The 27945-nt window shown below is 35.7% G+C and overlaps 1 protein-coding gene across 2 annotated transcripts; it reads right to left on the reverse strand.

Moving 5' to 3' along the window:
• Window positions 1–461: 461 nt before the first annotated feature.
• Window positions 462–17803, reverse strand: LOC104898860 (hypothetical protein). 2 transcript variants are annotated; one of them, XM_010685987.4, is made up of 6 exons: window positions 17516–17803; window positions 14656–14722; window positions 10380–10528; window positions 8059–8121; window positions 5971–6046; window positions 462–3132 (listed from the first exon to the last, which is right to left on the reverse strand). In XM_010685987.4, exons 1-6 carry the CDS (start codon window positions 17588–17590, stop codon window positions 1028–1030), a joined length of 2535 nt encoding a protein of 844 aa, XP_010684289.1. In that variant the 5' UTR covers window positions 17591–17803; the 3' UTR covers window positions 462–1027. The 2 variants fall into 2 exon arrangements, with proteins under 2 accessions (XP_010684289.1, XP_048504474.1); XM_048648517.2 differs by having other exon boundaries at window positions 14656–14740.
• Between the last annotated feature and the right edge of the window lie 10142 nt (window positions 17804–27945).

A 27945-nucleotide genomic window follows, 5' to 3' on the forward strand; every position in this document is an offset into this window, starting at 1 on the left:
TTAATAACCTTACCGTATGGAACCAAGCGGCCTTTCCAAAATATTTTTGGCCGGTTCCTAAGAAGCAAGATAGACTATGGATCAAATGATAAATGATTTCGTGATTTCAGTTTCCCATAATTTTTTTCTACCATTTTATAGAAACTCATAAGAATCTTACTCTCTTAAAACAGATTGTGGGTGCTCTCAGAAATGCAAAAGCTAATGATTCATGTTATTTGTGGCCCCACTACTCCTGGGATTAAAAACATCCGCCAAGTAGCTAGCCGGAATAATAACGGATGTCAAATGCAGATTCTTGTGCAAGATAGTAAGATAAACATCTTACTTATTTTTAGATTGGAAACATCAACACTTCATAACAATGTAAGAATAATGTTTCATCCAAAAAAAAAATGATCAACTAAGAATTCACCCCTAAGATAAGAAATAAGCCCCACCTAATCTTAAGAAAGCACAAATCAAAAAGCAATAATCTCAACTAACATCTTTAGCCAACATTTTAACCTGAAATTACATAGCTAATTTCAAACAAATAGGTGGGACTTGAACAGCAACAGCATAAATTCATAAATTATGCTGACTAGAGATATTTTCTGACTAAAATACACAGGGCCCTTCTTTAACAATAGCAACATAGTCGAACAATCTGTAAGAAAGGCAGAAGGAAAATCAATTCGGTTACATTCTGTACAATTTCAACCCCTATGATGCTAGTTCTGTCCTAAGGGTTAACAGGGCTCCAAAAATAAGGCCCTGCACAAGAGGAAACATCACTATTTTCGACCACATGAACTTTTTCTGAATTATACACAATAGGAACACTCAGTTCATTCAAATAGGCATTAATTGTGACTCCACAAAGTCAAACAAGTACACCACCCAAATAAACCAGATGGCACTTATCGCAACCACTTCCCAACACAACGAAGCCATTCGGAGCAAAAGCAACATAGAACCTTCCCATGTCAAACCTCTCATTCATGTTGCAACCAACATGGCTATGCCTCAGTTAATCATGCCCCTCCTAACTCCTAACCGATTCTGAAGTTATCCAGCCACTGTTTTCCTCATCACGAAGATTGAATCCAGTGCCAGAAAACGGAATAGATTGGTGAGCAAAATCCATCAACATCCTCCGCTGGTGCTCATCGGTGTGAGGAAGACTTGCACGTAGGAGCTCCACTGGCATCTCTCTGCGGATAGCCCTTGCTGCTTCAGAACTTGAAAATTCAGAATTTGATTGTATTATAGTGTCATACTTGCTAACACAGTACTTTGTGAGCAGAGTAAAGAACGTTGTGAAAGAAGCTTTCCAGAAGTTATAATGAGGAATATTACAGCTGCCAGGGGATTGTGGATTTGGTTTGGTTAGCACGGTGGCTCTTTCAAGCAGTGACTTCAAGATTACAGAAGCAAGATCTCCTGTAGGACTTCCAAGAGGACGGAGTGGCGGCTGCTCCGTAGAACAAACAACAGCAGCAAGACAAGCACTCAGACCTCGGAGATCCATGCCACTGACACAAGTTGAAACTGCCTTTCCAAGATCTACAGTGGCCACAGCAGCCCCAGGGTCAGTTGGAAGACCACCAAACAGAAATCTTAAATGCCGGAAAACAGCCATGCAGACAATTCGAGCCAGCTCACTTGCAGGCCCAGGGCCAACTGTAAGAAGCTCGAGATACTTGGCGAGAAGCTTCCAACCCTTCGGAAGGGAAACAAGCCGCATGAACACAATATCATCCCCTGGACCAACTGAATGTCCCCCACTTCCAAGAGGATCGACAAGCTGAAGGGATGCAGCCAAGGCTTCTAGCAGAACCTGCCGTTTCCGCCTAAGTTGAGAACCACCATCTTGGGGTGGACTAAATTGTAAAAAGCGGTCAACATCATCTACATCAAGAAGAAGAGTAAAAGCATCCTCAACAGTGATTCTGGCAGCAAACATTGGTTCTTGTTCTAGTGACCTGCGTTCTGTGCTACCATCATTGCATCCTGAGGATGGGGGTTCAATTTCAAGAAGAGGTCTAGGCCTCCGAATGGATGACAAGGCCAACCTTCTCAAGCTATCAAATGACTGATGACCATGCTGATCAGAACCACTATTACGCGCACGAGAAGGTAGATCACGCATATGAAGTGGAGCAAAGTGATGTTTCAGCCTTGTACCTGATGATCTTTTTGCAGCAGAAGCTTGGTGATAGTAATCATCTATATATGGGTCATTGCTGTGAGAAGTATGCTGCATCTTCAGTATACTATCTATCTCCTCAGCGGTCATGTACTTAGATCTGAACTGAATGCAATCATTCTTCTGGCTAGCAGACTCAGATCCTTGCTGACTATAACGATGATGCTTACCACGCATTGATTTAGGTCTTTGATCCCTTGTTTCACCAATAGCATATGCTGTGTCGTACTTTTTCAAAAGATGAGTGGGCAGTGATGGATGGCTACCAATGAGCTGGGACTGCAACAATGAAAAATGTGCCAGTGATGGTAGCGACTGACGTAGTCCTTGTTGCAGCTGTCGCCGTGGCGACACCAATGGCGAAGAATGTAGTAAACCGTTTTGATGAGTAAAATGCTGTTGCAAAACATTGTTGAGAATCCTAGAATGATCCCCATGTAATAAACCAGCATGGTTGCTCCACTGGCTTCGTGGCTGGTTACTGATTCCATGACCAGGTGTTATACCTGAAAAGCTTCCACCATATCGTAATCCTTGGGCACTAGATAGGCCAGAGAACTGACGACCCGAATCAGACATAGGTGACAGATTTGGAGCAGAGAGAGTTAGATCAGGACCAGAATTCAGAGATGAGATATTTAGAGGAAGTGAATGGCGATGAGACAAAGGCGGCTGAGCTCTGCCTCCAGGAGGAGGAAAAGAGGTAAAAGATGATTTAGGAGATGACATTGTTTCGCTTGAGAAGTGTTGCTGAAGATACTGCTGCTGTTGTAATTGCTGCTCCGGGTAAGACAATGCTCTATGCAGAGGTTTATATTCACCGGGATGATTAGATAAGCAATGGGGCTGAGAGGACCACCTTTTATTTTCCAAACCATTGTCAACATCCCCCACACCATGGTCCAACCAGCCATCCCTTGACCAATCCGCAGCAGATGAACCTGAAATGACAAGAAACCAAAACACATGCTTAAGATTCCGTACAGTAAATAATCGTAAAACAAAATTTGCAACCTTTTTAAATAATGAAACATCATAGTGAAAAACAAATTTCCGCTTATGATATAAAGAAGATCAGGTAAGCCAGAAGTATCTGAAGTTGACAGTGTAAGCAAAAGGTTATAGTTGATCTCAAACAACAAGCTTAGTATGAGGGGGATGCATACTCCATCGTTAGTTTCCTCCACAAGTTGTTATTACGTGCTTGTAAAGTTTTTACAGAAGACTATTGGTAGCACTCAATATGTTGTAGTAGTTGAACTTTACTTGATCTGTATCTTGTGATATTAAGTCAAACAAATATAACACTTACATGTATGGTGATCCAACTTTATGAGTACCAAATTTCTTCCAAAGAGTTGCGCAATGCTGGAGAAGCTCGAAGTTTTAAGAACCTATCTGCTGTGTGCTACTCCCTCCGTTTCTTTCTAGTTTACTCACTCCACAATGGGGGAAGAACCAATGAGGAAGTCCAAAAGTACGAGCGAGAAACCGAAAAAGGTGGAGAGAGAAAACTAAAAACGTAGAGAAAAATTTTAAGGCTCCTCTCTGATCCACACTTGCATCTGTTGCGCAGCAAGTATTCCGGCTAAATCCAATAACAGACTTTTTTTGGCAATAAACTAGCACTCTAAATCTCCCAGAATTGTACTGCTCCAGTACCATTTGAACATAGTTCAAGCATCATTAGTAGCAGAAAATAAGGAAGAAGAAGAGGCTTGATTTACTCCCAATTGAACTACTATGAGCTCACCCAATTTCTCATCTATTTTCAATATACTTTTTTCTCCCTAATATGCTCTATTTATAAGATTTCTTCCTTCGATAACTCTCTAACTATTCCTCAAGCTAACCTCTAAATTGAGTAATAATGCAGTACCAATAATACCTCTCGCCCTTAGGTCGGTTCACTGCATTACAGGTTCCCCCAAACTTCCACCTTGTCATCAAGGTGGGTAGTAGTCCGCACTCGATTCTCAGCCTTGGCAACGTGGGGCAATGCTATATACAGAAGTATCAGATTGCTGCCTTAGACGTTCAAGCACCTCTTTGTTGAATGTTGCAGGTAAATGGAAGTTCTCATGGAAGAGTATAAAGCTCTGGTGGAATGTGGTAAGGAGAAGTCCTTTGATGGTTTGGGCATAGGAACATAAGCTGGAGAAGTGAGGTCAATTTCCGATGCAGGGTTTTCAAACGTGGATTTGCAATTTGGTGAAATTTTGGTCTCAAGGGACAGAAAATGGGAAGTGAAATAATGGGGATTCGAAACCAGCATCCTAATCTCCCTGAATACTGCTCTGACCTGATACCGTTTGCTATGAATCAACAAGTTTAAGCATCACTAATGGCAGAAAATAAGGAAGATAAAGAGTATTATATGATTTATATACAAAAATGGACACGGGTCGAAAAAGAGGAGAAAATAGACAAGACATTTTACCAAATATATATATAAAAAAAAAGCAACAGTGTGTAGCTTAAAAAGAAATCCAAAAGGAAAGTGTGTAGCTTAAACAGAAAAACAGAGAGTATGTAATAGAAGCAATAGGGACCTTTTTTAGCTATAAATTTTACTCCAGTATAGGAGCCTGAATTTTTTTAATCATGGAATGTGAATAGGAGCTGCATTTGCATAGACATGAGAAGATGAAGGGAATCATCCAAAAGTGACATCTTTCAAAAGTTGTATGAACCTCTTTCGAGTTTTGACTTGATGTTATATTCCGTGTTTAATATAGATTCACAACATATAGATCAAATATAGGTTCAACTAATGCTATTGATTCGACCTATCTTTAACTCCATATCAGAGAGTATTAAAACACCAGTTGGAAAATTTCCACAAAATCTTCATACAATGAAATTAATATGTATCTACAATATCAGGTTAGATGAAAAGGCCACTTTGGAAATTTTACAAAAAATCTTCTACGAAAAAAAAGGTAAGCACGAGGGAATATCGCATACAAATATATAAATAAAACAAAGAAATGCAAACTAGAGAGGAAAAGGAAGAAATAGTTCACCTCTAGAGAAAGAGAGGAAGAGTAAGCAGCAAAGGGACAGCAAAAAGGTCAAGGAAAAGAACATACATATGTAAGTTTGACTCGTGTAATCATGTCAAACATGAGATCTAGGCTATTTTTCAAAAAAAATGACTTTTCCCTGAGATGAAGAGTCGAAGTGTCAGGGTGCCAAGGATCCAACATTGGTGCTTGAGGTAAAATGAAGATTCAAATTAACATACCGTTTATATCAGTTACATAATTCGCTGGGGGTCTGCGAAATGCTAATTGGTTTGAGCATTCCAATTTGGCATTCACCAATTAGCAATTCATGGATAAAAGGGCTCCTTCCCAAAATCAATACTCTATGCAATGAATCCCGTTCCTGAATTTGTTCAGCGACGGGAAACAATTTGTGAATTATGTACACTGGTATATATAATTGAGTAACTGACCCTATGATATCAAAGTCCGGTAAGGGACTAGTATAATTCTAATTAGAAGGACCAGATAAAAAATAAAATCCACAAATAAGAGAAAACAGACAGAAAAACCCCAAAAAGGAAAGAAGTAACACATACTGACAAGGAAGCGAGGAAAACAGGAAAAGAAAAAACATTAAAAACTACAAGAGAAATTGAGCAAGGTATTGAAAGCAGTATATAGCCTGGAACTGGAAATAAACTAAGACAATCATATTTATCAACTCATAGTAAACTTCCATCTAGAATTACGTTGGGGAAACTATATAACTCCAAGTGATGCCCGACTTACTTTCTCTTGACAAAGATCCAGACCCTCTATCACCGATAACCCCAGGATTCCTTGGTCCCGTCACAGCTCTGTTCAGCTGTTGACAAATTAATTCATTGTTAGGAAGAGTTAAGCAGAAAATTGATAACTTGTGTTTACAAACACCCAGAAGCTATGCAAATTAACAACAATAAAGCCTGCCAAATGGATACAGATACAAAAGACAAATGCAAAGGCCCTATACCTAATAATACAATATAGAGAGAAGACAGCGGTCAACATTCTTTGTACATTATGTTTGACTAAAATGCATCTCCTAAGATGTATCTGAAATAAAGGAATGACACAGAGATCTCAAATTCTCCTGCGCCCCAGTTTCCACATAGTGGGTTAAAACACTAGGCATTAGCAATCCTGGAAATTATCTTCTACATTGACTTTCTTTTCTTACAGAAATAAAGATCATAGTAAGAGAAAATACACTGTAAGTAAAAAGACCTTTTATGTATAGGGGAATAAAACAAACACCCACCCACCCACCCAAGACAAGATATTTAGATCCTAAAGTTTTTTCTTGCAGACCCAGAAATTAAACATGAAAGGTTCGAGTTAGGAATCTACAAACACCTAGAAAAAGGATGATAATATTCAACTTCCATATATTTAAGAGGTCAAGGAGAACCCTTCAGTTAGCATTTAGCAAACAACACTTGAGCCCAAAGGTCTATTTCATTGATTGTCATGATTTAAAGGATAGCATATCCACTTCCATCAAAACTAGAGCTCCGACAGATCTTGAGGTCAAAAGTAAATCTTTGGATTACAATAATAACATCTCAGCAATGGTACTATACTTCTTATATACTCCCTCCGTTTACAATTAATTGTTACACTTCACTTTGGGGGGAGAACCAAGGAAATTATGCAAAAAGCATGAAAGAAGTACAACCAAAGAATATTTGGTTTTTGAATAATCTAAAAGAACCACTAAAATATTGGAGAGAGAAAAATAGGGTAGGTGGGAAGGTTTTGGGTGGTTTAATAAATAAAATGGGTGGTCGGGTATGAGGGAGAAAAGTGTAAAAGTTGACGTGATAGGTTACCATATTAGGGAAAAAAAGAAAGTGTAACAATTAAATAGAAACAGCCAAAAAAGGAAAGTGTAACAAATGAAAAAACAGGAGTATTCCCAATCTGAACAAAGTAACTGCTAAGTTAACATAATCTGGACCCCTCACACCCTATCATGAATTGATCCCCTTGCATAAATACTTTTGCTTGTTCAGATGATCAAGCTGGTGATAAGGGATTTTGGTCATGTTTTTTCGTCTCAGGTTAGGTATTAAGTATTTTTTACACTCGATTAAACCTTTTCAGGAATGTTAGACTATTGCTTGGGGCATGGGCAGTGCATTTGATTTAATTTGAAATGTTCTCTCGTCTAATTTTTACGTGGTTCAATCATTGAGACCTATATCCACAAGCAAGGATTAGAAATTCTTCTTTAGCTTTTCCTGGAGGGTACAAAGGAAAAGCTTTATCAATGGGAGTATTCCAAGAGTTTTCAACTTTTCATAACTCATCTAATGGAACAGTCAATGTTCTCTCTACTCCCTCTACCTCCACACATAAAAAACCAAAAGCGAAAAAGGAATTACATAACAAACCTTAGGACCAAGGCTCCTTCCACTCCCCTCTGTTTCACAATACTAACTTCATATCTAATTTCCCAACCCCCTCCTTGCACCCCCATGACATCCCACGCGTGCATTCCTGGATTATGCTGAACTCTTAACTGAGTTCATAAGGTCTGCCTAAACTACCAACCTACTGACACATATTAAGCCAAGTCCCACTTTTTCACAATGTCAACATGTTGAAAAAGCCTTGTTCATTGTCATACTACAAAAGAGCCAAGGTAAGTTCAGAGAGAAGACTAAACAATGCACAAGAGATTCATAAACACTTGAGACACCCTTTCCACGTCTCTTTCATAAAAGAAAATACCATTAGCAATCATTTATGTACAACCTTTTATCCACAAATACAATACGCTAAAACATCACCATCCACCAGTACTAGAAAAGTGAAAACATCATGGGATCTTACCTTCAAGTATGTTGTTTCCAGATCATCTGCTTCAGACAAAGATGCTAAACTAACATCCTGCCCCTGAAACAGCATAAAAATAACATATAAGAGGTCGACCAATTGGAGTCTCAGTGTCAATATAGCATGGGTTGAACTTTTCATCAATCATAAACGCAATCTTCAGTCAGGCATTAAGTATAAAGCTACAAGATTACAACACCAGGTCAACATGTAACAAACACATCGCATGGGTTGCTCAAATTATTTGAGAAGACCCGGAATATTAAACCTTGGGTGAAAATTTATTTCATCTTAGTGTCAACATAAACGGAAAATCAAGCAGCCTGTGAGCATTTAAGATGTAATACCCACAAAGAATTGGAGTTCAACATAGAATTTAAGATCATTAGCATCTAAACCGAAGAGACCAAGTTTGACCACAATCACCAACTGATAAGTTATTTCCTTATTTTTTATATACATTTACTATGGTAGTAATTTCATAAATTAGGAAAGATGTTGCATAACGCAGCAACACCACTCTAACACAGAATCAAACACATAAGCACCTCAAATAACAGTACTCGATTTCAAAAACCTTTTAGTTAAGCTCTAATAACTAGCCAAGAAGCACAGCCAAGGGACCTCATTCCTATCCAAAGAGAAATATATATTCCTTCCACTCCAAATTAGTATTTTACACATATTAAGAAACTGTTGTCATTGAATTGTGACTGACAGGTAAGTTGCTTGATATATTAAACTCAAAAGTAAAACCTAGATATTTTGAGTGATATGTAATATGGAATAAAAGAAGTTACTTAAGCAAACAAAAAGAATAAAATGGAGGAAGTCTCTAGCAATACTTCATCATGGAAACCCACACCTACAATTCCCAACTCTCAGAAAATCTGCTTACTGATGAGTGAATCACAAATTGGACCCACACATCTGAATTGTAGATAACCAAAGGAGTGATCGGCAGCGAATCTTAGTTTATGAGCCAGATTAACAAGCTCAGAAGACGAAGAAGCTTTGCAATAATTTATAGAACTCATTTTCTACATGTTTCATGCAGATAAAATAAGATTCATGGTTTTATTGGGCTTAACAGTTCAATTTAATACACAACACAACAGATCCTGGTAAAGGTAGGACGATAATCCAAGCATCGTATACTCCCTGACGTTCACATGAAAGAAGAAGATGGAGGGCCAATTCGACTTATGAATAAAGCACATGCTAGAAATAATTAGGACCAAGGAGGCCATATACTCAACTCATTCAGCTTAAAAGCTGAAGCTAGGAGCAACTGCCAACAGTATGAGTCTTATATCGAACAACATATTACAATAAGAAAAGCACAGGCATGCACCGGGAGAATAAATAACCATAAGACGATTTCTATAACTGACATAACTAAACTCCCTACTCCCTCAACTAGGAAAACAGAAATGAACTTGCAAATAACATGGCATATAAGGTGGATGAGCTGCCTCAATTAGAGGGGGAGAATACGAAGGCAATAAAGAATGAGATGAGAGCTAGAACATCAATCATCATGAATGAATATCTAGTTAAGCTAAGATGGCATGTTAGAAGACAAGGAGAAGCAGTATAGACATTGAGGAAAAAGATGCAGCAGAAAATACTGACTTCAATTAAACTGGGAGTGACCTGGCAGAATGGGAGACTTAAAAGAGTAAGATACATATAAGAGAGAGAGCAGCATATAATGTAATGAATTGGCCTAAGGAGAGGGGCACCCTTGGTATCACTTAATTAGTAGTAACTTGAGAAATAAATTGGGGAGTTAGCGAGGAAAAAAATTCTATAAATATAGGAGATTAGAAAGAGGGAAATTATGTTGAGAGTTTAGTATGGTATTAGGTAGAGTCAGTACCATTCTCATTCATTCATAGACAAAGTGTCCATCAATACATACGGGCTAACCTCCACAAGACAATAGTTTTCCCATATTTGTTCAACCCCAAAAGGTACTAACTTAGCAAGGTGATGGGCAACAACATTTCCATCCCTTCTGACATGAGGCCAAAGCAAGGAAGTGAAATGACTACTACATACTAAGATATCTTCTAAAACAGAATCAAGATCCGCAAAATAAATCATAGCTAAAAACTGAATTCGCAGATCACTCATGATCTCCACTTTGAATGAAGGAGCAGGATAGCAATTCAACGAAGAGATAGTTATAACTTTAGTTCAAAAATGCTTCATTCTCTTCCATATCAACCACATCCACAGGAATATGTATGTATACATATATATATATATATACACACACACACACATACACAATAAATGCCAGCAAGTCATACCTCATCTTTATTAAACAAGTGATATTCATCGGTATGCAAGGGAACTACAGATATGTCATCTCGATCATCTTCTAGGCCCCCCAACTCAACCTCTTCACCAACATTTCGACCAAAAAATTCATATTGAGAAGCATCAAATCGTGAATTATCTGCATCATCAAAGAAAAAAGTTATCTTCAATCATCTCAATGCCTAATAGAGGAGGTCAAAAAGTTTGTGCAAGCATCAAGGAATCAGTTAATTAACAAAAAAGGTCAAAAAAATTTAAACCAAAGATATAGACACGCACACGCGCACACACATTAGTAAAGCCTACCAAACGCAAATAATATATTACTATTGTTTATGATTCTCTATTATCTTTGATGAAGTTGAAAATTTTAGGGGATTTTAATGTTCAATCTGAACTACTGCTTCATCTTGCTCACTAATTGTTTGTTATATCTTCCCAGGAAAAGGTTATCATTTTAAAGCTAGATTTCTCTATGGTGTGAAACTTCTTTGATCAAAGTCGGATGAATTATGTCGAATTTTGGCTTATAAAAATTGGGTGTGACCTGGATTTTGGCTTATATATAAGTACTTCTCAATTTTTTGCTTCCTCAAAAGCAGTTCATTGTGTCAATTTCTAGCAATAGGAGATTTGGCTCATGGACGGAATTATTTTGGGATAAGTTAGTGGGCCCCACACACAAATACTTACCAACTCAACCATTACAAGTTAGTTAAGTCCACCCAAAAGCACTATTCCATAGTTGGGACGTCCAATGGTTGGGACCTTAAAAAATATGTGGCAATAGTTGGGACTTAGGATCCCTAGCGTCAAATTTTGGAAAGTTGAGATGTTGAATCTATACATCGAGATAAATCAAAGAACATTCTTATATATACTAAAACTTGTTTCAATATATTGATAAAAAAATTGGCCAAAGTGAAAGACTTGAATATTGGAAAAGTCAAAACTGTTGTATTCGTATTTATTCCAGGACAAGGGAGTAGCGTTTATTAACGTGCCATCAAAAATTTATCATTGATGCCACTCCGGATTTACTACTAACAACTCGTATGGTTATATCCTAATTTGGTAGGTACGCAAATATAGAACCAACATAAGATACTTGCAGAATATTAGAGAAATTTAGTAAGAAAGAGTGGATCACAAAGCAACTTCTGAATGCCATAGTACAAAATTTGAAGGGCATTGCAAAAAACATATTAACTAAGGCAAGGAAAATATAAAACAAAGTGGAAAATGATCAGAGATAACAATGAAATCAGGAGGTAGTGCTTGACAAAAAGGTGCAGCCCCTCAATGTCAAGAAACCCCAGCACTATTGTCCCTCTCCTCTCTCATCTTCTTTCCCCTTGAGTTTCTAAACTCTATACCTTGGAGGTTTAAGGTTTGGCCGTATGGGTTTACATATTGCGATGTTTTAGAACAAAAACCAAGTATGGGTTTTACCATTCCAAACTCATACCTCATACCAGATTATTGTGAGCCAAACGCCCCCTTGGTTCACCCCACTACTCCCGTCAGCAATTTTGGAAAATGAAGCAAACAACAAATCACAATAGCAATAGGACTTTTAAATTATGAAACAAACCACGACTAACCCAAAATAGCATGTAGTAAGTATTGAACTCTAAGAGAGAACTTCCCTCTACCAAACCTTGCTATCTAATTTCAGAAATATTAACTAAGAGAAAAAACAGAGCTTCTTCCAATTGAGCTAAAGTTTAATTCTGAGGTTTTTTTATGATATACTCCAAATTAACTGAATTTTTCAAATCAAAGAATCATTTTGTTTCCTCATATTATAAAGCATCAATCTTCGCATACAAGGCTTTAAATGTGAACCCTACATCTTTTATCCATATATCCACAATATATTCTAAAAGAATTTGATTTTGCATCCTATATTTGTTTTCAGCTAAAAAAGCAATTACTTTTCTGTAAAGTTGGGCCATTCCCACGGTTGTACTTAGGTCAGCTTGGGTGAGGCAGAGGCATTAAATAGTTGAGTCTTAACCATACCCTGGTCGAGTCAAAACATTATAAAATTAAGAGCTTTATTGATAGATTATTCATGAGTAACACAGATAAAAGTTGTGCAAGATGAATAGGGTAATTTTCTGTACTTAAGATTCAGATAGAAAATGAGTCCTAAACCTGACAAGTGCAGCAAATTTAAAGATCAAAGTGTCACATCAGGACAAGAAATAATGACAGCAATTAGATATATCGAATAAGTTTCTTTCTACAACTTGTAATACGTCTTAGCTACACCGTCCAAATCCTATTAGTTCTCAAAATTAAGGAAATAATAAAAAAAGGGTACAACATTTATTTTGATGTTTCCCACCTATTAAATTGCTTCTGACCAATAGCAATTCAGATCGGTAATTAGATGCTTTAGCTTATGATTATTAGAAACTTGGCAACTAGTTTTGGACATCTGAAAGAAAAACAAATTTGACACCTAACAAAATTTTTAGTTTTAAAAGGCGCACGGTGCAAGGCAAAGGGAGGTGCAAGGTGTAAAGCAAAGGTGTGCACATCTTGTAGGCGAAGCACTTCTTTTTTAATCTTTTGTTTTTTATAGGTACAGTCATCAGTAAATGAGTTCCTTATTTGACTTAAAGAAAAATTAAGTTTCAATAAATAAACAATATATATATATATATATACATATATTATAGATAAGGGGGAAGAAATCTGTCATGAGAATAGGGGGAGAAGAAAAAGAAAATTAACGGAATGCTAACACTAAGTACCATACCAGAGAAAGAAAAAGAATAGTTAGAAGAGGAAGGGATAAGAAGGAAAATGGACGGACAACCTAAAGAGACGAATGAGAAAGAGAGGAACAGGTATAGATTAAAAAAAGAAGAAAGAGAGGGTAGGAGATGGACAAATTGAAAACTACCCTAATCTGAAGACAACATTAGTCAACGGCCACAGGAGATGGCAGATGGTCCCATCGGCCACCAGAGAAGTCTCACCAACAACTTCTGTCAAACCAACAACCACCAATTTGCGGCATGGAATTAATACTTCCCGTTCCGTTACGCAACAGCCGTTCTGTAACGGATTTTGGATTTACCATTCAGCGAAATCCCGTTACGTAACGCCATAATAAAAAACACATATTTCTCGCCGCATTGCCCGTTCCATAACGCGAACTCGTTGCGTCATAACGTTTTTATCCCCCTTACATCCGTTCTTTTCAAACATTGACCAAAAATATGTTATGAATTAATTATACAGCTGACGGAACATGATATTATGATAGAATTGATTATATAATGTTGTAATAATGCTTCATAAACTAAAACAATGCAAATAAGGTTCGAACATATTAATGTGAATTTTTTGAAAGAATTCACGCCTGGTAGGCCACGATGTGTTCGATTAATCCATTACAAGCCGCTTTCGCGACAACCAAACGCTAACGCAATCACGACCACAACCGCGATATTTTTCCTTGATTTGCGATATTGGTTCACAATTCGCGATTTTGGGTTATAGATTTCAATTTGTGGGTTGAAATGAAGATCATGCAATCAAATAAGGGTTTTTCCTCGATTTTGCAAGGTAAATATTGGGTAAGTGTTAATTTGAAAAACATGGTTCTTTTTGTGAATCTAAACTCATATCTTCTCTCTCATGCCTCATCCCATAAATCGCCTCCCTACGCCTCTTAAACTGCGCTGCAATTGACTTGCTAGGAGGCGTTTTGGCCTGCACCTCCACTTGCTTGGCGCCTAGGCACGCTGCTTTTTAGAACTAAGACAAAATTGACAACAATTCTTATGACGCATGGGACGGATGGAATATTAAATTCTTTGAAAAAACCTCAAGTTAAGGACATAAATTGCACAAATAGAATTGTTTATCCCAAGTTGCTAACGATATAATTGCACCAATATAATCAGGTGTGAAATTTCCACCTAAGGGTGGATTTATGTATGAGAGTAAAATCTTAGTGAAAGAATAACTCTTAACTAAGCTTAGTGTGGAGTACGAGTGATGACTAGCTTGTACTCTTATGATAGTGTCCCTATACTTAAATAAGAAGGGGGAGGGATAGGCAGACTGTGACGTTGGATACAAAATCAATAAGACTGACATACAACAGATGTACTCCCTGAATGATATGATATAGGTTATTTTGCATGTTCAAAACACGATTTCTGAGAGTAAAGATCATTCACTACCACGTCAATCTGCGAATTAAGGGTTTCCACAACGAATTAAGGGTTCGATAATACTAACCTTCTGCAGAGAAAGATCCAGAATGTGTACAACCAACAATGCCTGGGTTCCTAGATTCACTCACCACCTGTTGAGACAAGAATTTCTATTGATATACAGATCAAAAAGAATATTGTGTACCTGATATCGTAACTACAGCATGTATGGAACTAACCAGCCAGAAAGATACATACAGCTTACATGTTAGCAACCAAAATTTAACTGCAAGAATATGACGCATATTGCAATAAAACAATACATTTGATCTAGACTATGGATTCTTAAACACGCTTTATTCAATGGATTCGAAGAAGAAAAAATTGGTGATACTTGTGAGATAATTATAGCAAGTATTGCCCTAGTATGCATTACTCTAAAAAAAATATCCTTTAGTTCCATAGTTGTGTTGTTGATAATTCATTAATATTTTTACGGGCACATATCTTATGTGAGTAATATTATTTTGAAAAACTTAAAAATTGTTGTCTTTAGATCACAAATTCAATTGTGTTTTGAATCGGACACGAAACTCTCAAAGTCAGAAGATTGTTATTTAGTTAAAGATTGTTCATACTATTGAATTGATTAAAGTATGCTCTCTTGACATGAAATAAGGTAGTCTGATCTAACAATAGTCTTTTTGGTGTAATTACCTTAGTTTATACTCCCTGTGTTTCTTAATAGATGCATCATATTGACTAGGCACACTTGCCGATGCATAATTTTGACCATCAATATCTTTAATTATATATTATAAAAAATAATATTGTGAAAATATACATTGAGAATAACCCAACAAGTATTAAAAAAAAAGAAATTTATTTTTACAAAATAATAACTAAATATGGTCAAAGTTGATAACCAAATAGTGTTAAAAGTCAATATGATACAGTTATTAAGAAATAGAGGAAGTAAGATATAACGCTATCATGTGGGATCTAATTGGACTCCGCTCGACATATATTTTCAAAAATCCAATTTCAATAAAGTCCACGAATACGAAATCAAACATAATAAGTAATAAGAGAAAAAAAAATAAGGCCGGGTGTGGTCTAGTTTTTGTTTTTATTTTTTTGAGTCTAGTGTGATCTAATCTAAGAAGAATAAGTAATAAGCTCCTGCAATAAGGTCAAAGGAGCATAGACTAACAAATCAGGCTGATCATACAGCTCGAAGCTTAGGAAATCGATCCTAAAACTTGGACTCTTTAGACCTTAAATCAATGTTATAGTAGCATTGCATCCAGCTGAGATGAGGATGATAAAGAGGCATGCTAAAAGAGGTAAAGAGGAGTAAGAACAATGTCTAGACTTCACGAAAGAGGGAGCATTTTCAACTTTAGAAAGGCACCCATCCCTACAGCAAGTTGGTGACCAAGAATTGCAGGACAGATATGGCTTAAAGGAGGTATTCATGAACTGCAACGATACAAGTAATGCTAATCATGATACATAAGAAATTACTAGGAAAAGCAGATTACGCAAAAAGGACAACAGAACTTAAATTCTCAAACAAGGTATATAGTTATCATTGGCAAACAATCAGACACCCAAAAAGAAATTTTAACTAAAAGACGCACATACATTCTCGGAATGCCAACTTTTTTTTTTTTTTAGATAATTTCTCGGAATGCCAACTTTATAAGGACTATTCCTTTAACATTGCCAATTTTTAGTTTTCATATTTCAGTTATCAAAATGCTGTATTATATAAGAAGCACAACAAACTTAGATGTCAACTATACACGTACTGATCATGATAATTTTAACCACTAAAGTGAAAACTACTTCATTTACTTTTCAAACACTTGAATTTAGTTGTTAACCTTTAAGTTGCACCTTCCTCCTTTCTTTCCCATAGTATTAAAAAAGAGGTATACAGCAACAAAAAAAAAGGCTAAATACCAAAAAAAAAAAAAAAAGAAAAAAAGAGTAAAAGACTAACCTATCCTTAGAAATTTAACCCCAACTCAATGATACCCACACTAACGATACCCAGCAACAACAGCCAACCTTGCTCATCGCCGCTCCTCCTTCTCACACGACGCCGGCGACACTTCTCGTCCCCCGCACGATGCCCGCGTCAAGTCTCGTCCCCCGCTCGACGCCGGCGACCAACCCTCGTTCCCCCGCGCGACTTAAAGGCACCATGAAATTGGGTACTTGACCCCGTTGCTCAATAGCCACGGCCCCCCACCCTCCCCGTCGCCTATTGCTGACGACCCCCAGCCAACTCCACTCCACTCCCGTCGGTCCACACAGACGACCCACAGCCTGCCCCTCGCCAGAATTATACTACCACCCCAGCTATTGCTTTCTATACCCTTTTTACTCCAACTTTTGAGATGTTTGATTGCTGCTGTTTTTATTGCCCTATAGTCCTACGACCACGACTAATCTTGAATTCCGTTGTATTCATCTTTCTGGCTGTTCTCTCACTCTTTCTGGAACTCATTTCGACTTAATAAATAGACAGTAGGAGGAAAAAAAAAAAAGAGACTTACTAACCATAGTTAAGTTAATTAAGTTTTCATGCTGTATTTTTTTTTTTTTTTTTTGCTGTATATGATACATATGTTGAATAAAATAAAATTAAAATTTACCACAAAATCGCAACTACAGCAACAAACAGTTAAGATCCAATCTTTAGGTGAAATCTACAATCTAAAATCTTCAAATCTTATTCTACATATGTAAAACAAAACTGAATCACCGGAAAACAACCCCAAAATCACAAAATCGAAAAACCCTAATCACGTCAGACCAATAGAAAAACACAAAAAAAAATCAATCAGCAGAGATGAGAAACAAGAAACAAAAATTGAAATCTTAATCGATCAAGAAGAAGACGAGCTAATTATGGATCACAAAAAGAAAGTAACCTGAGAAGCTGCAAGAAGGGTAGGGTAAAAAAGAGACTGTTGCTGCATCAGAGCTTGCTGCTGAGGATTCATCATTTATCTATGTATGTATCTACTTGTGCATTCTCAAAAGATTAGCGTGATTTATGATGATTTCAAGGAGTTTGAAGAGGGTTTCGACTTCGATGAAGAAGACCCTTGAAGAACTTGGGAAGAAAGAGGAGGAGAGAGAAAACGCAAAAAGAGGCTTCTCTCTTCAAAGAGAAGGAATTAAAGTGGTCCGACGCTGGCAACTGGCAAGTGGCAAGTGGGATGGGAGTGTAATATCGTATCATTTTAGCTTTGTTTCTTAACTAGTCACCTATGCCCGTGCATTTTGGAGTTTGTTTTGCACGATTTATATGTAGGTCTTGTTTGGGACAGAATTAGAGTTCTGAGCTTATATTAGAGGACTTGACTAATCAATCTTCTAATTTGAGTATTTGGTAAAAATAGGTTTTAATTAGCTTATTTTCAATCCAAAAAGCTCTTTTGAAATGAGCTTTTTGACATTAGAGGTTTGGGAATGACTAAAAGTAGCTACTACAATCAGCTAACAGCTAGTAACTATCCGCTAATTTCTAAATAGGACCATAGAGAACGATATATAACAACCTTTGTTTTTCAACAGATGTATCCACGGCAGCTTGGAGTATGATCTAGACAATATCAAATCATAATCCAAATTGTAGAATGCAATTTGGGTTAGGTTTTGAATCTCTATAAAACCAAACTGCAACATAAACTGCAAAAATTATTTAGTTGAACTATGTATTGGGTTTCCAACAACATATGTTAGTCATTTATGAGTAGAGATGGCAATGGGTCCAGGACCTTACCTAGACCCGCCTAGACCCTACCCTAAAATTAGGGTATGGGTCTTAATTTTTTGGACCCTATGGGTAAGGGTAGGGTATGGGTCTTGGTCCTATCGGGTAAGCGTAGGGTATGGGTCCACTCCTCAAATATCCAGACCCTACCCATAGACCCATTTAAATAAAATATATATTTTTTTATTTTTTAAAATTAAAATAATTATAGATATAAACATAAGTGTAGAACTAGTACAAGCTAATTGCAAAATTAGTATATAAAATTGTGCTTAACGATTATATATACATATGATAATATACGTGGAATTATTTGTTGTGTTGGACCCAGTTTAGACCCTAGACCCTACCCAAACCCTATCGGGCCCTATGGGTACGGGCACGGGTCTTAAAAAAATTTACCCTATGGGTATGGGTAGGGTATGGGTCTATATCCAAAAATTAGGGTATGGGTCTAGCCTTACCTTACCCAGACCCTGCCCATTGCCATCCCTATTTATGAGTTACATTTCCAAAAATTTGTAGTTAATTAACTATTTTCCAGCAACAACAAGTTTACAATAACTTTACAGAAATTGTACCACAGTCCACAAATATTATGAACAATTATCTTAATTCTTAGATTACAAACTCATATCGCAAATGAAAAGATTGTTAAATAGAATCACACCAAACCATTTCACGTGGTGCGATTAGGGTTTGTTTGGGTAAAAGTGTAATGCGGTTTGGTTTGGAAAAATGTCAAATTGTATGTTTGTTGTTTGGTTTGGGTTATATCTCAAACCACACCAACCTAACCCACCAATAGTCCTAGATTTATCATCTTAACTGGGAACTTGCCTATGCACAATTTGACCATCAATATTATTGATTATGTATTATTAAAAATTATAGAAAGAATAATATTTTGTAAACATATGTTGACATTAACCCAATAAATTAAGATAATGAAATATATATTTACATAATAGTAATTAAATATGGTCAATTTTTAAACCCTGACTTATTCATGATAATTAATTTTACTTTTAAAGCCCATTTTTGAAAAGCCTAATTAATTATTCTTGATAATTAATCGTATTTTCTATATTTACTAGTTATTAAACCCGGGCTATGCCCCGGGTAAGAAAAAATTTCATTTATTAATATAATACTCCCTCCGTTTCCTAAAGATCTTCCCTCTTTCCGTTTAAGGGTGTTTCCAAAAGATCTTCCCTCTTTTGCTTTATACCTTATTTGGCAAAACAAATTTTCCTATTTACCCTCTCATGTCACTATCATATGGTCCACCATTACATTATTAATTCAATTTTACTCCCTTTCTCTCTCCTACTTTAACCCCTTTATATTTGTTTATTTATCTTAACCCCTTTCTCTCTCCTACTTTACTCACACCATGCCCCACACAACTTGATTTTCCTTGGTATTTGTAGGAACAGTAAGTGAGAAGATCTTTAGGAAACGGAGGGAGTACTTTATGAAAATAACACTAAATACAACTTAGTCCAGTAGTTAAGACTTTAGTATATGTACCTGAGGTCGCGGGATCAAACCCTATACTACGCAATTTCTAAAAAAAATTATTATACATGGATTACATGAACTAAAATCTCTAGGGAGAGCGTCACGTGACACAGTTTCTTGTTTAAGCACGCGATGCGCGCCTCACTTTTTTTAGAACATAAATAGTTATTAGACCCGGGCTATGCCCCGGATAAGAAAAAATTTTCATTTATTAATATAGTACTTTATGATAATAACACTAAATACAACTTAGCCTAGTGGTTAGAACTTTAGTATTTGTACTTGAGGTCTCGGGATCAAATCCTATATTATGCAATTTCTTAATTTTTTTTATTGTACATGGATTACATGAACTAAAACTCCCTAGGGGGAGCGCCACGTGGCACAGTTTCTTGTTTTTGCACGCCTTTTAATATATTTGTATAGATAGATATAGATTTATAACTTTTTTGGGCATAACAAATGTTAAATTTGAACGTTAGACATGTTTTTTGGGCTAGCTAATTTTGTTGATTAAGCCTATATCACTTAATCAAATTCGTCTTTTATTATTTATTTTTTTATATTTTCTTTAAGATTTTTAAAATTAAAATTGATGAGCGACAAAAGAATGTTACGCAGATTTATTAAGAATTTCTTATATTTTTTATCAACAAAGTATTTTGTTTTAATTAAATCATTTCACTTTATTAATTGATTGTATTTTTCTTTTTGGTTTACTACTTGATTGTGTATTGATTGATCAAATATTTTATTGATATAATTTTCTTTGTTAATTTTTTATGCTATATTTGAGTTTGATTTTCTTTCATCTTTTTTTGGTAGAGTAGTTGATTTACTAAAGGGTAATTAAGTAAATTTATTGGGGGACACCATACTCCCCCTTCCCTTATATAATAGAGATAGATTTCCTAAATCAGAAGATATTATGAAAATCAGTCTTTTATCATTAAGATAATTGATTTTCAAATTCAAATGATATTGTATATCGGATAGCAAAGAAATCCCGGTTAAAATTTGTCATTGCATGATGTGGAGCCTTATATATCACGCACACCAGGTTGCGTGTCACACATTTGTGATGCGTGTCGTGCATCATTAGTGTGTGTCCCCCATTGTGTTTGTCCCCGCACAACACATATCCTATCTAGTTTATGTGATTTTCACTATAAATAGACCTCGTTCCATTCGGTTTCGAGACATATCTCCACACACCTTCATATCACGAAGTTCCTCTACAATATTTTCTCAAACACTTCTAACTCTTCACAAACCTTCAATTTCTATTCAATCTTCATCCAAGCTTCAAGATTATTCCTCATGCAAAATGTTATTCAAGACCTAGGCAACAAAGGTATAAATATCAAGGTTCATTTTCAATTTATATCTTATACTAACAATCTTCTTTTCATGATGTATATCCCTAAACAATTCATGCTCTTTTGTATATTCTAAATCCTCTTCACTATTTCTTTTTTGTATTTATCTATAAATCAAATCCATGCTTAACTCATCACTGCACATGCTTATTATTGCTAATTACAAGACATAAATAAATGTTTTAACGCCTATTCAGATAATTTGAACAATTCATTTAGGATCCCAGTTTTTTGATTGTTTTATAAACATGTCACTAGAAAGTTATTCTTTTATGTATTTAATTAATCGGTCTAGATTCATCTTTTTTAGGGTGTTGAATTTGTGTGGCTCTTGTGAGAACACATCTCTTATATGAGAAGACTTATTTATATGAGAACAGACTAAGGGTTAGAACATACGTAACATTTTCTAGAACATATGCAAACACGTTTTAGAACATACTTAACCCTTTTTTTAGGAAATATACTTAACATTTTAGAACATATGTAACATTTTTTAATAACAACATAATTTTGTTAGGGAACATACTTAAATTTTTTTAAAGAAACAAACTTAAATTTTTACGCAATACTTTTTAGAACAACATATTTAATTATACTTTTTTTTAGGATACATACTTTTTTTTTGAGGAAGTATATACTTATATTTTTATAGCATATGTTTCATAACATATTTTTCTCCCGTGTTAATTTTGTGATTATTTTGTTGATAATAAAAAAGGATTTTTTACGTGGTTGTTCTTATGCTCTAAATATAGTAAAACATATGTTCTAAATAGTTGTTCTAGTGTTCTAAATAATCCTTGTTCTGTTTTAAATAGTTTTTATTATGTTTCAAATAGTTCTTACTATGTTCTAAATAGTTGTTGTCATGTTCTATATAGTTATTGTCATGTTCTAAATAGTCGCACTAGAGTTTTGATGTTCCTAATTTATAAATTTATGAAAAAATTAAATATGAATAGTATTGTATCCTTTATTTATGCATTTTCGGAATTAAAAAAAATCAACTGAAAATCACCAAAAACAAACTGAACTTTCTCGAAATTATTTGAAAATTAGTTGTTTTCTTCTTTGGAACATGTTAAAAATAATTTAAAACATACTTGAAATAACATATGTTCTAAAAAGTGTTGAATATGTTCTAAAAAGTATTACATATGTTCTAAAAAGTATTGGCGTATGTTGTAAACATAAATCTGTTCTCACATATAATACATTTTCTCACATAAGGATCCATTCTCACCCGATCCTGATCGTGTGTGTGTGTGTGTGTGTGTGTGTGTGTGTGTGTGTGTGTGTATGACTCCTATTATGTAGATGCCAACAATGGAGAATTTGATTCCTAATTATATTTGTACCCTCTCCCCCCGAACTCAATCTTGATTTATTTACCAATTATGAAGTCATGACAGGAAGATCTACATTGGAGAAGTCCATAAGATGTCCCTATGATTTTTCAATATCCAATCAGGTTTATAAATTTTCCTTTAAAGACTTGTTGGCGACTTCTTTTCCAAAACGAATTTCAAAACTAAAACTCTTTACAATGAGGTAGTCAAATCCGTGCTCATACCGTGTAGGCAATAAAAATATGCCTACAATTTGGTGACTTCACTGGGGAGGATTCAAAATTTAATTTTTGGGGAGTGGGTGAAACTCGAAAAACGTGATTCATACTTTTTTATGTATTTAAATAACATTACACTTTTGCATATGCATATCTATTTTTAAGACCCACTAGAAGTTATTGTCCTTGCCTCATTAGCACATTATCTATGCGTGAGGCCACCCCGCAGGGTTTGCGCTTTGTCCGCCCCCCAAAAGGTTTCTTGAGTGTGGTATTGGATCTTAGTTATACGTAAACCCTAATGTGGCCATGTTATTAAGCATTGATACAAAGTGTGGGATCAATCTCTTAGTCGTCAATCATCATTCACCCTTTCAAGCCTAAACCTAAACCTGACTATAGCATCAAACATAGATCTTGACTTTAGGTTGGAACTCCGTACTATATATTTCTTGCCTATATGACATTATTGATTGCTTACTTGTTATGTTCAACATAGTTTCCCCTTGAAGTAGTCTAAAAACATAAAACGACCAATAATTTATCAAAACTAAAAATGGTATCGCCGAGCAACGTGCGTGGCGCGCAATAATCAAGTGCCTCACACACGTTGCTTAAGCCAAATACATAGTCTTGTATGGCAAGTATCAAGGTTATGTGGCACGCATAGGGATGACAATCCAATCCGGATCCGACCCTAGTCCGCCCCGATCTGAGGCTAAAAATCCGGCCGACTCCGAGAAAAAAGAAATCTGCATCCGACTCCGTTTATTAAGTCCGACTCTGAGTAGGAGTAGGGTTGGAGTCGGATCTCATAAAAAATTCGACGCCTCTTACCCGACCCCGACGGATGTCGGACTCCAACGGATGTTCGACTCTGACTTTGAAACAAAGAGTCTTATTTTTTTTTTATTAATTTATAATGTATGTATTCTCTCACTTTGATTAACTTTCAAGGGAATTGGTCTTAGTTTATATTCAAAGGCGTTCCTATTAAAGGAAAGATGCGTAGGTGGAGGTGCCACATGACATGACAGTACTCTCCACTGTAGTATGCATGTGTCACGCGACAGAACTTTATGTTTTATGTACCTTTCTTTTTAATCATGTATTTACCTATTTGATTTTTTCTGCTTAGTTAAACTGAAATTATTGTCATATGAATATATGATTGTTACTGCTTACTTGTTAGTAATGATTACATTTTTTTATTATATAAGTTTTTTTATAATATAAAACCGTGCGAAAAACAGTCGGATGTTCGGATTATCGGAGTCGGATGTCGGATGTCGGATTGGGATCAGAGTTGGATGTTCAGATTTTATGTCGGGCCAGATTCGGATTTTCGGAGTCGGATGTCAGAGTCAGAGTCAGATTTAAATCCAACTTCTTTTAGGGTCAGAGTTGGATTATACATAATCCGGTCCAAGTCTGACCCGTTGTCATTCCTAGGCACGCATCACTATTACGCCAAGCACATTTGTTATTTGGATGAAATATTATACCGCTTTTGATTCTTTACATTATCATCCATGATAACTTTAGGTCATCTTTTTAGAAAAAAAGCTCACTTGAGTCAAATATAAAAGTCAAATCTTTTTCAGGCATAACATCGAAGATGGAGTCTATCTTTTTAGTCCATTGTGATAAGTGATCATGATAGAGTTTTTAGTCATCATGCATATCATATCTTATCCCCTTTGCCCAACTTATCTATCTTTTCTAACATATCCTTATAATTATTTTTTTTGAAAATCAATCCTACTCTATTCTATATTATCTCTTCAAAAAATTTATCATCCTATCACATGCTCCAAAAATATCTCTTTCAAAATCATCATAATATTTTCTAGTAAAAGATAAAAACAAAGGGATCTTTTTCAGAAAAATAAAATGAATTTTTGAAATTCTAAACCCAATTCAATCAACTTATCAACCCAGTCCAATCAACCCAATCTAAGTCCATTTCGTATCATTTCAGGCCCATCTGTAGTAGAGTTCATGCATTCATCTTAAACCCATGTAAGCCTAGCTCATGTCGAAATCTAGGCTTATTTGCATCTCTATATTAACCCTAGCATAGGTTAAGCCCATGGGCTTATCTAGTCAATTCCAAAGTCAAGCTTATGTGCTAATCCCATTCTATCTAAAAGTCAAGCATTTGTGCTAATACTACCGGTCCATTCTAAAGCTTAGCCTATGAGCTATTCCCGGTCAATTTCAAAGGTAACCCTTAAGTCTAGTGAAGCTAGTCCTCCTTAAGTACATAATGGCCCAATCCTTGAGTTCTAGAGAAGCTTATAATACACTAATGATTGCTTTAAAGAGATTTAGCAGACTACTCATTTTAACAAGATGCATCTTTCTTTTAGGAAGCTCATTTCCTTAGTTACTCCACAGTTAAGCGTGCTTGACTTGGAGTAGTCCAGGATGGATGACATCCTGGGATGTTTCTCAGAGTATGCATGAGTGTGGACAAAATGCACCAAAACTGATACCTTAGAAGAAAAATGAGAGGAGACTCCACCACCTCCCATTAAGACTGAGCCTAATATGAGGTTTGAAAAACTCGAGCAATTGATCTAGTCAAGAGCTCAACATGCTTTTCCCTTGAAGTACCCTGATATGGGAGGAGACTCCACCACCACTACCTCCTATGAAGTCTGAGCATGATATGCTTTTTGTTGTTGTTGTTGTTGTTGTTGTTGTTGTTGTTGTTGTTGTTGTTGTTGTTGTTGCTGCTGCTGCTGCTATTGATGTTGTTGTTATTGTTGTTGTTGTTGTTGTACTACTGTTGTTGTTGTTGTACTTTATGGTACTCCTTCCTTCAGTTCTTTAATTTCATTTCCTCGTCGTCTCTTTGATTTCATGAAGAACACAAATCATTTTTGTTGCAAGATATGAATTTTATTTGGAAAAATTTGTTTTAAATAAGCTAACTTTTGCATGGTCTTCTCGATATAAGGCAAACTTTTGATGATTCATTAGCAAGCTAACTTTTTACCATGATAAAATTTTATGAAGTATAATGACGGTTTACCGTTTTGATCTGTAATTAAATTTGTTAAATGTATATTTGACCTTACCCAAACCCCTTTTACCCCTATCCTCTCTCCTCAAGCATCATTTGGTTCTAGCTTCCATCAACAACACCACCACTACCTCTCTCTCCCTTCCCCCTATACCGTACCGACATACCCTACCACCACCACGTACTGCAACCCTTGATGCACTAAAGGAAGAAGATCTCACAAGCGAATCACTATCATCTTGAATCAACATCATCAACCATCATGGTTCGATTTGCTGTGTGGTGTAATCAACCACCCAATCATTGTTGCTTCCAAACACCACCACAAATCCACCCAAAGCTCCACCTTAAACCTAGGATTTCTCTCTTTCTCGCATCTTTCTCTTTCTTGTAGTAGCACCACTAATTAACCCAATTAATCCAGTCGTCACTATTGATGAGCCCTTAACTCCTAGCTTAATCCCTAAAAAACCCCACAAAAATTAAATAAAAAGGAGATGAAATTGAAAATTGGGTATTTGATATAATGATGAGAGAGAAAATGCGTGACCGGATAAATAGCCAACGGTGACGAAAATACCGGTAATTGTGACGAAACGGAGGTAATCGAGAGAGCTGAAGTTACCGACGACTTTGTTAAAAGGTGGGTTTCGATCGATGACTGTGTATCCAAGTTTGGTTTATGCTGTAATGGATGTGTTCATTTTGATTCTATTTTTTTGGATGATCGGAGGTCCATTAATGGAGATTTCAATGGATTTAAGATTGCAATGGAAGCTGGGTTCAGAAATTTCAGCTTGGAAATTGATAGCTGGTGCTGTGGGAAGCTCTTAGAGCATGACCACTCATGCCCCAAAAAAACATGCCATCTCCCTCTCTCTCATCAACTTTCTCTCTCATCTTACAAAAATTTGTCGTGGATTATCACCCATTTGGTAAATGCACCCCACTCATGACCCCAAAAAAAGAACATCCTCCTTCTCTATCCCACTTCTTACTATACTGCATCCCATTTTCTCTCTTCTAAATCAATACATATCTATACCTTTTGATATTTATAATATCATATAAGATTATAAATAAATTATTTTGTATATTAACGATCCTAAATAAATTCATTTGGTAGTAATTAATATTGATTAAAAAATTTCTTCAATAATAAAACCTTCCAAAAATATGTGCGTACAATGTAAAGAGAAAATAATTAATTTTATAAGTGTGTCAAAATATAGCAGAATGGATGTCTATTTATAGATCTCAAAAAGATAGGACAATTTGTGAAATTTTTATTTTTTTTATTTGTATTTTTTAAGTTATTCATATTACAAAACTTGAATTATAAAAAATAACCTTTATGACGCACTGCCACATGTCCACAAATGGTTGGCTTAGGTCATAAGATGATCAACCATGGTTTGGGTCATAGGATGACCAACCATGGATTGAGTCATAACATGACCCAAATGCAAACATAAAAAAACCATGGATGCAACCCCATGTTTTGTTTTTTGAGCAAGGTTCCTGACTCAAATTGATGCCCAAAAAACGATGAATGGGCATGCTCTTAGAAGACAGAAGACAAAGTGCTCTATTTTTTGTTTGTTTCTTAATGATATCCGGTCACTAAGTAGCTCCGTGTTCTTTAATTTCGTTTTGTCATATTAGGAGAAATGGCGACTTGGTTGCTCATTTATTAGCAAAAAGGAGTTTAGCTTTGAATGATTTGGTTGTCTGGTTAGAAGAAGCACCTTCTGATGTGCTTGAGGCTGTAAACTCTCATTTGATAATTTAAGCTGATAAACATTTTATGTCAAATAAAATAAAATATGATAAATTCAGTGAATTAAAAATCCAAAATTCAATTAACTTTGTATTAATTGTTTTTTGTTTAAAATCAATAAGTTTAACCAATTAAATGACTACACGTGTCGTATTAACCTATAATACAGGTTGTCATCAGGTCAACTCTCATTTTAGAAAAATACCCCTAAAAGTTTAGCTTACTCTAGAATAATCCAAAGAATCACTTATTTTGGAAGATGGGCTAAATGTTAACTTATTTAAAATAATTTTTCCTT

This window comes from Beta vulgaris, chromosome 7 (genome assembly GCF_026745355.1).
Source record: "Beta vulgaris subsp. vulgaris cultivar EL10 chromosome 7, EL10.2, whole genome shotgun sequence".
Taxonomy (NCBI): Eukaryota; Viridiplantae; Streptophyta; class Magnoliopsida; order Caryophyllales; family Amaranthaceae; genus Beta; species Beta vulgaris.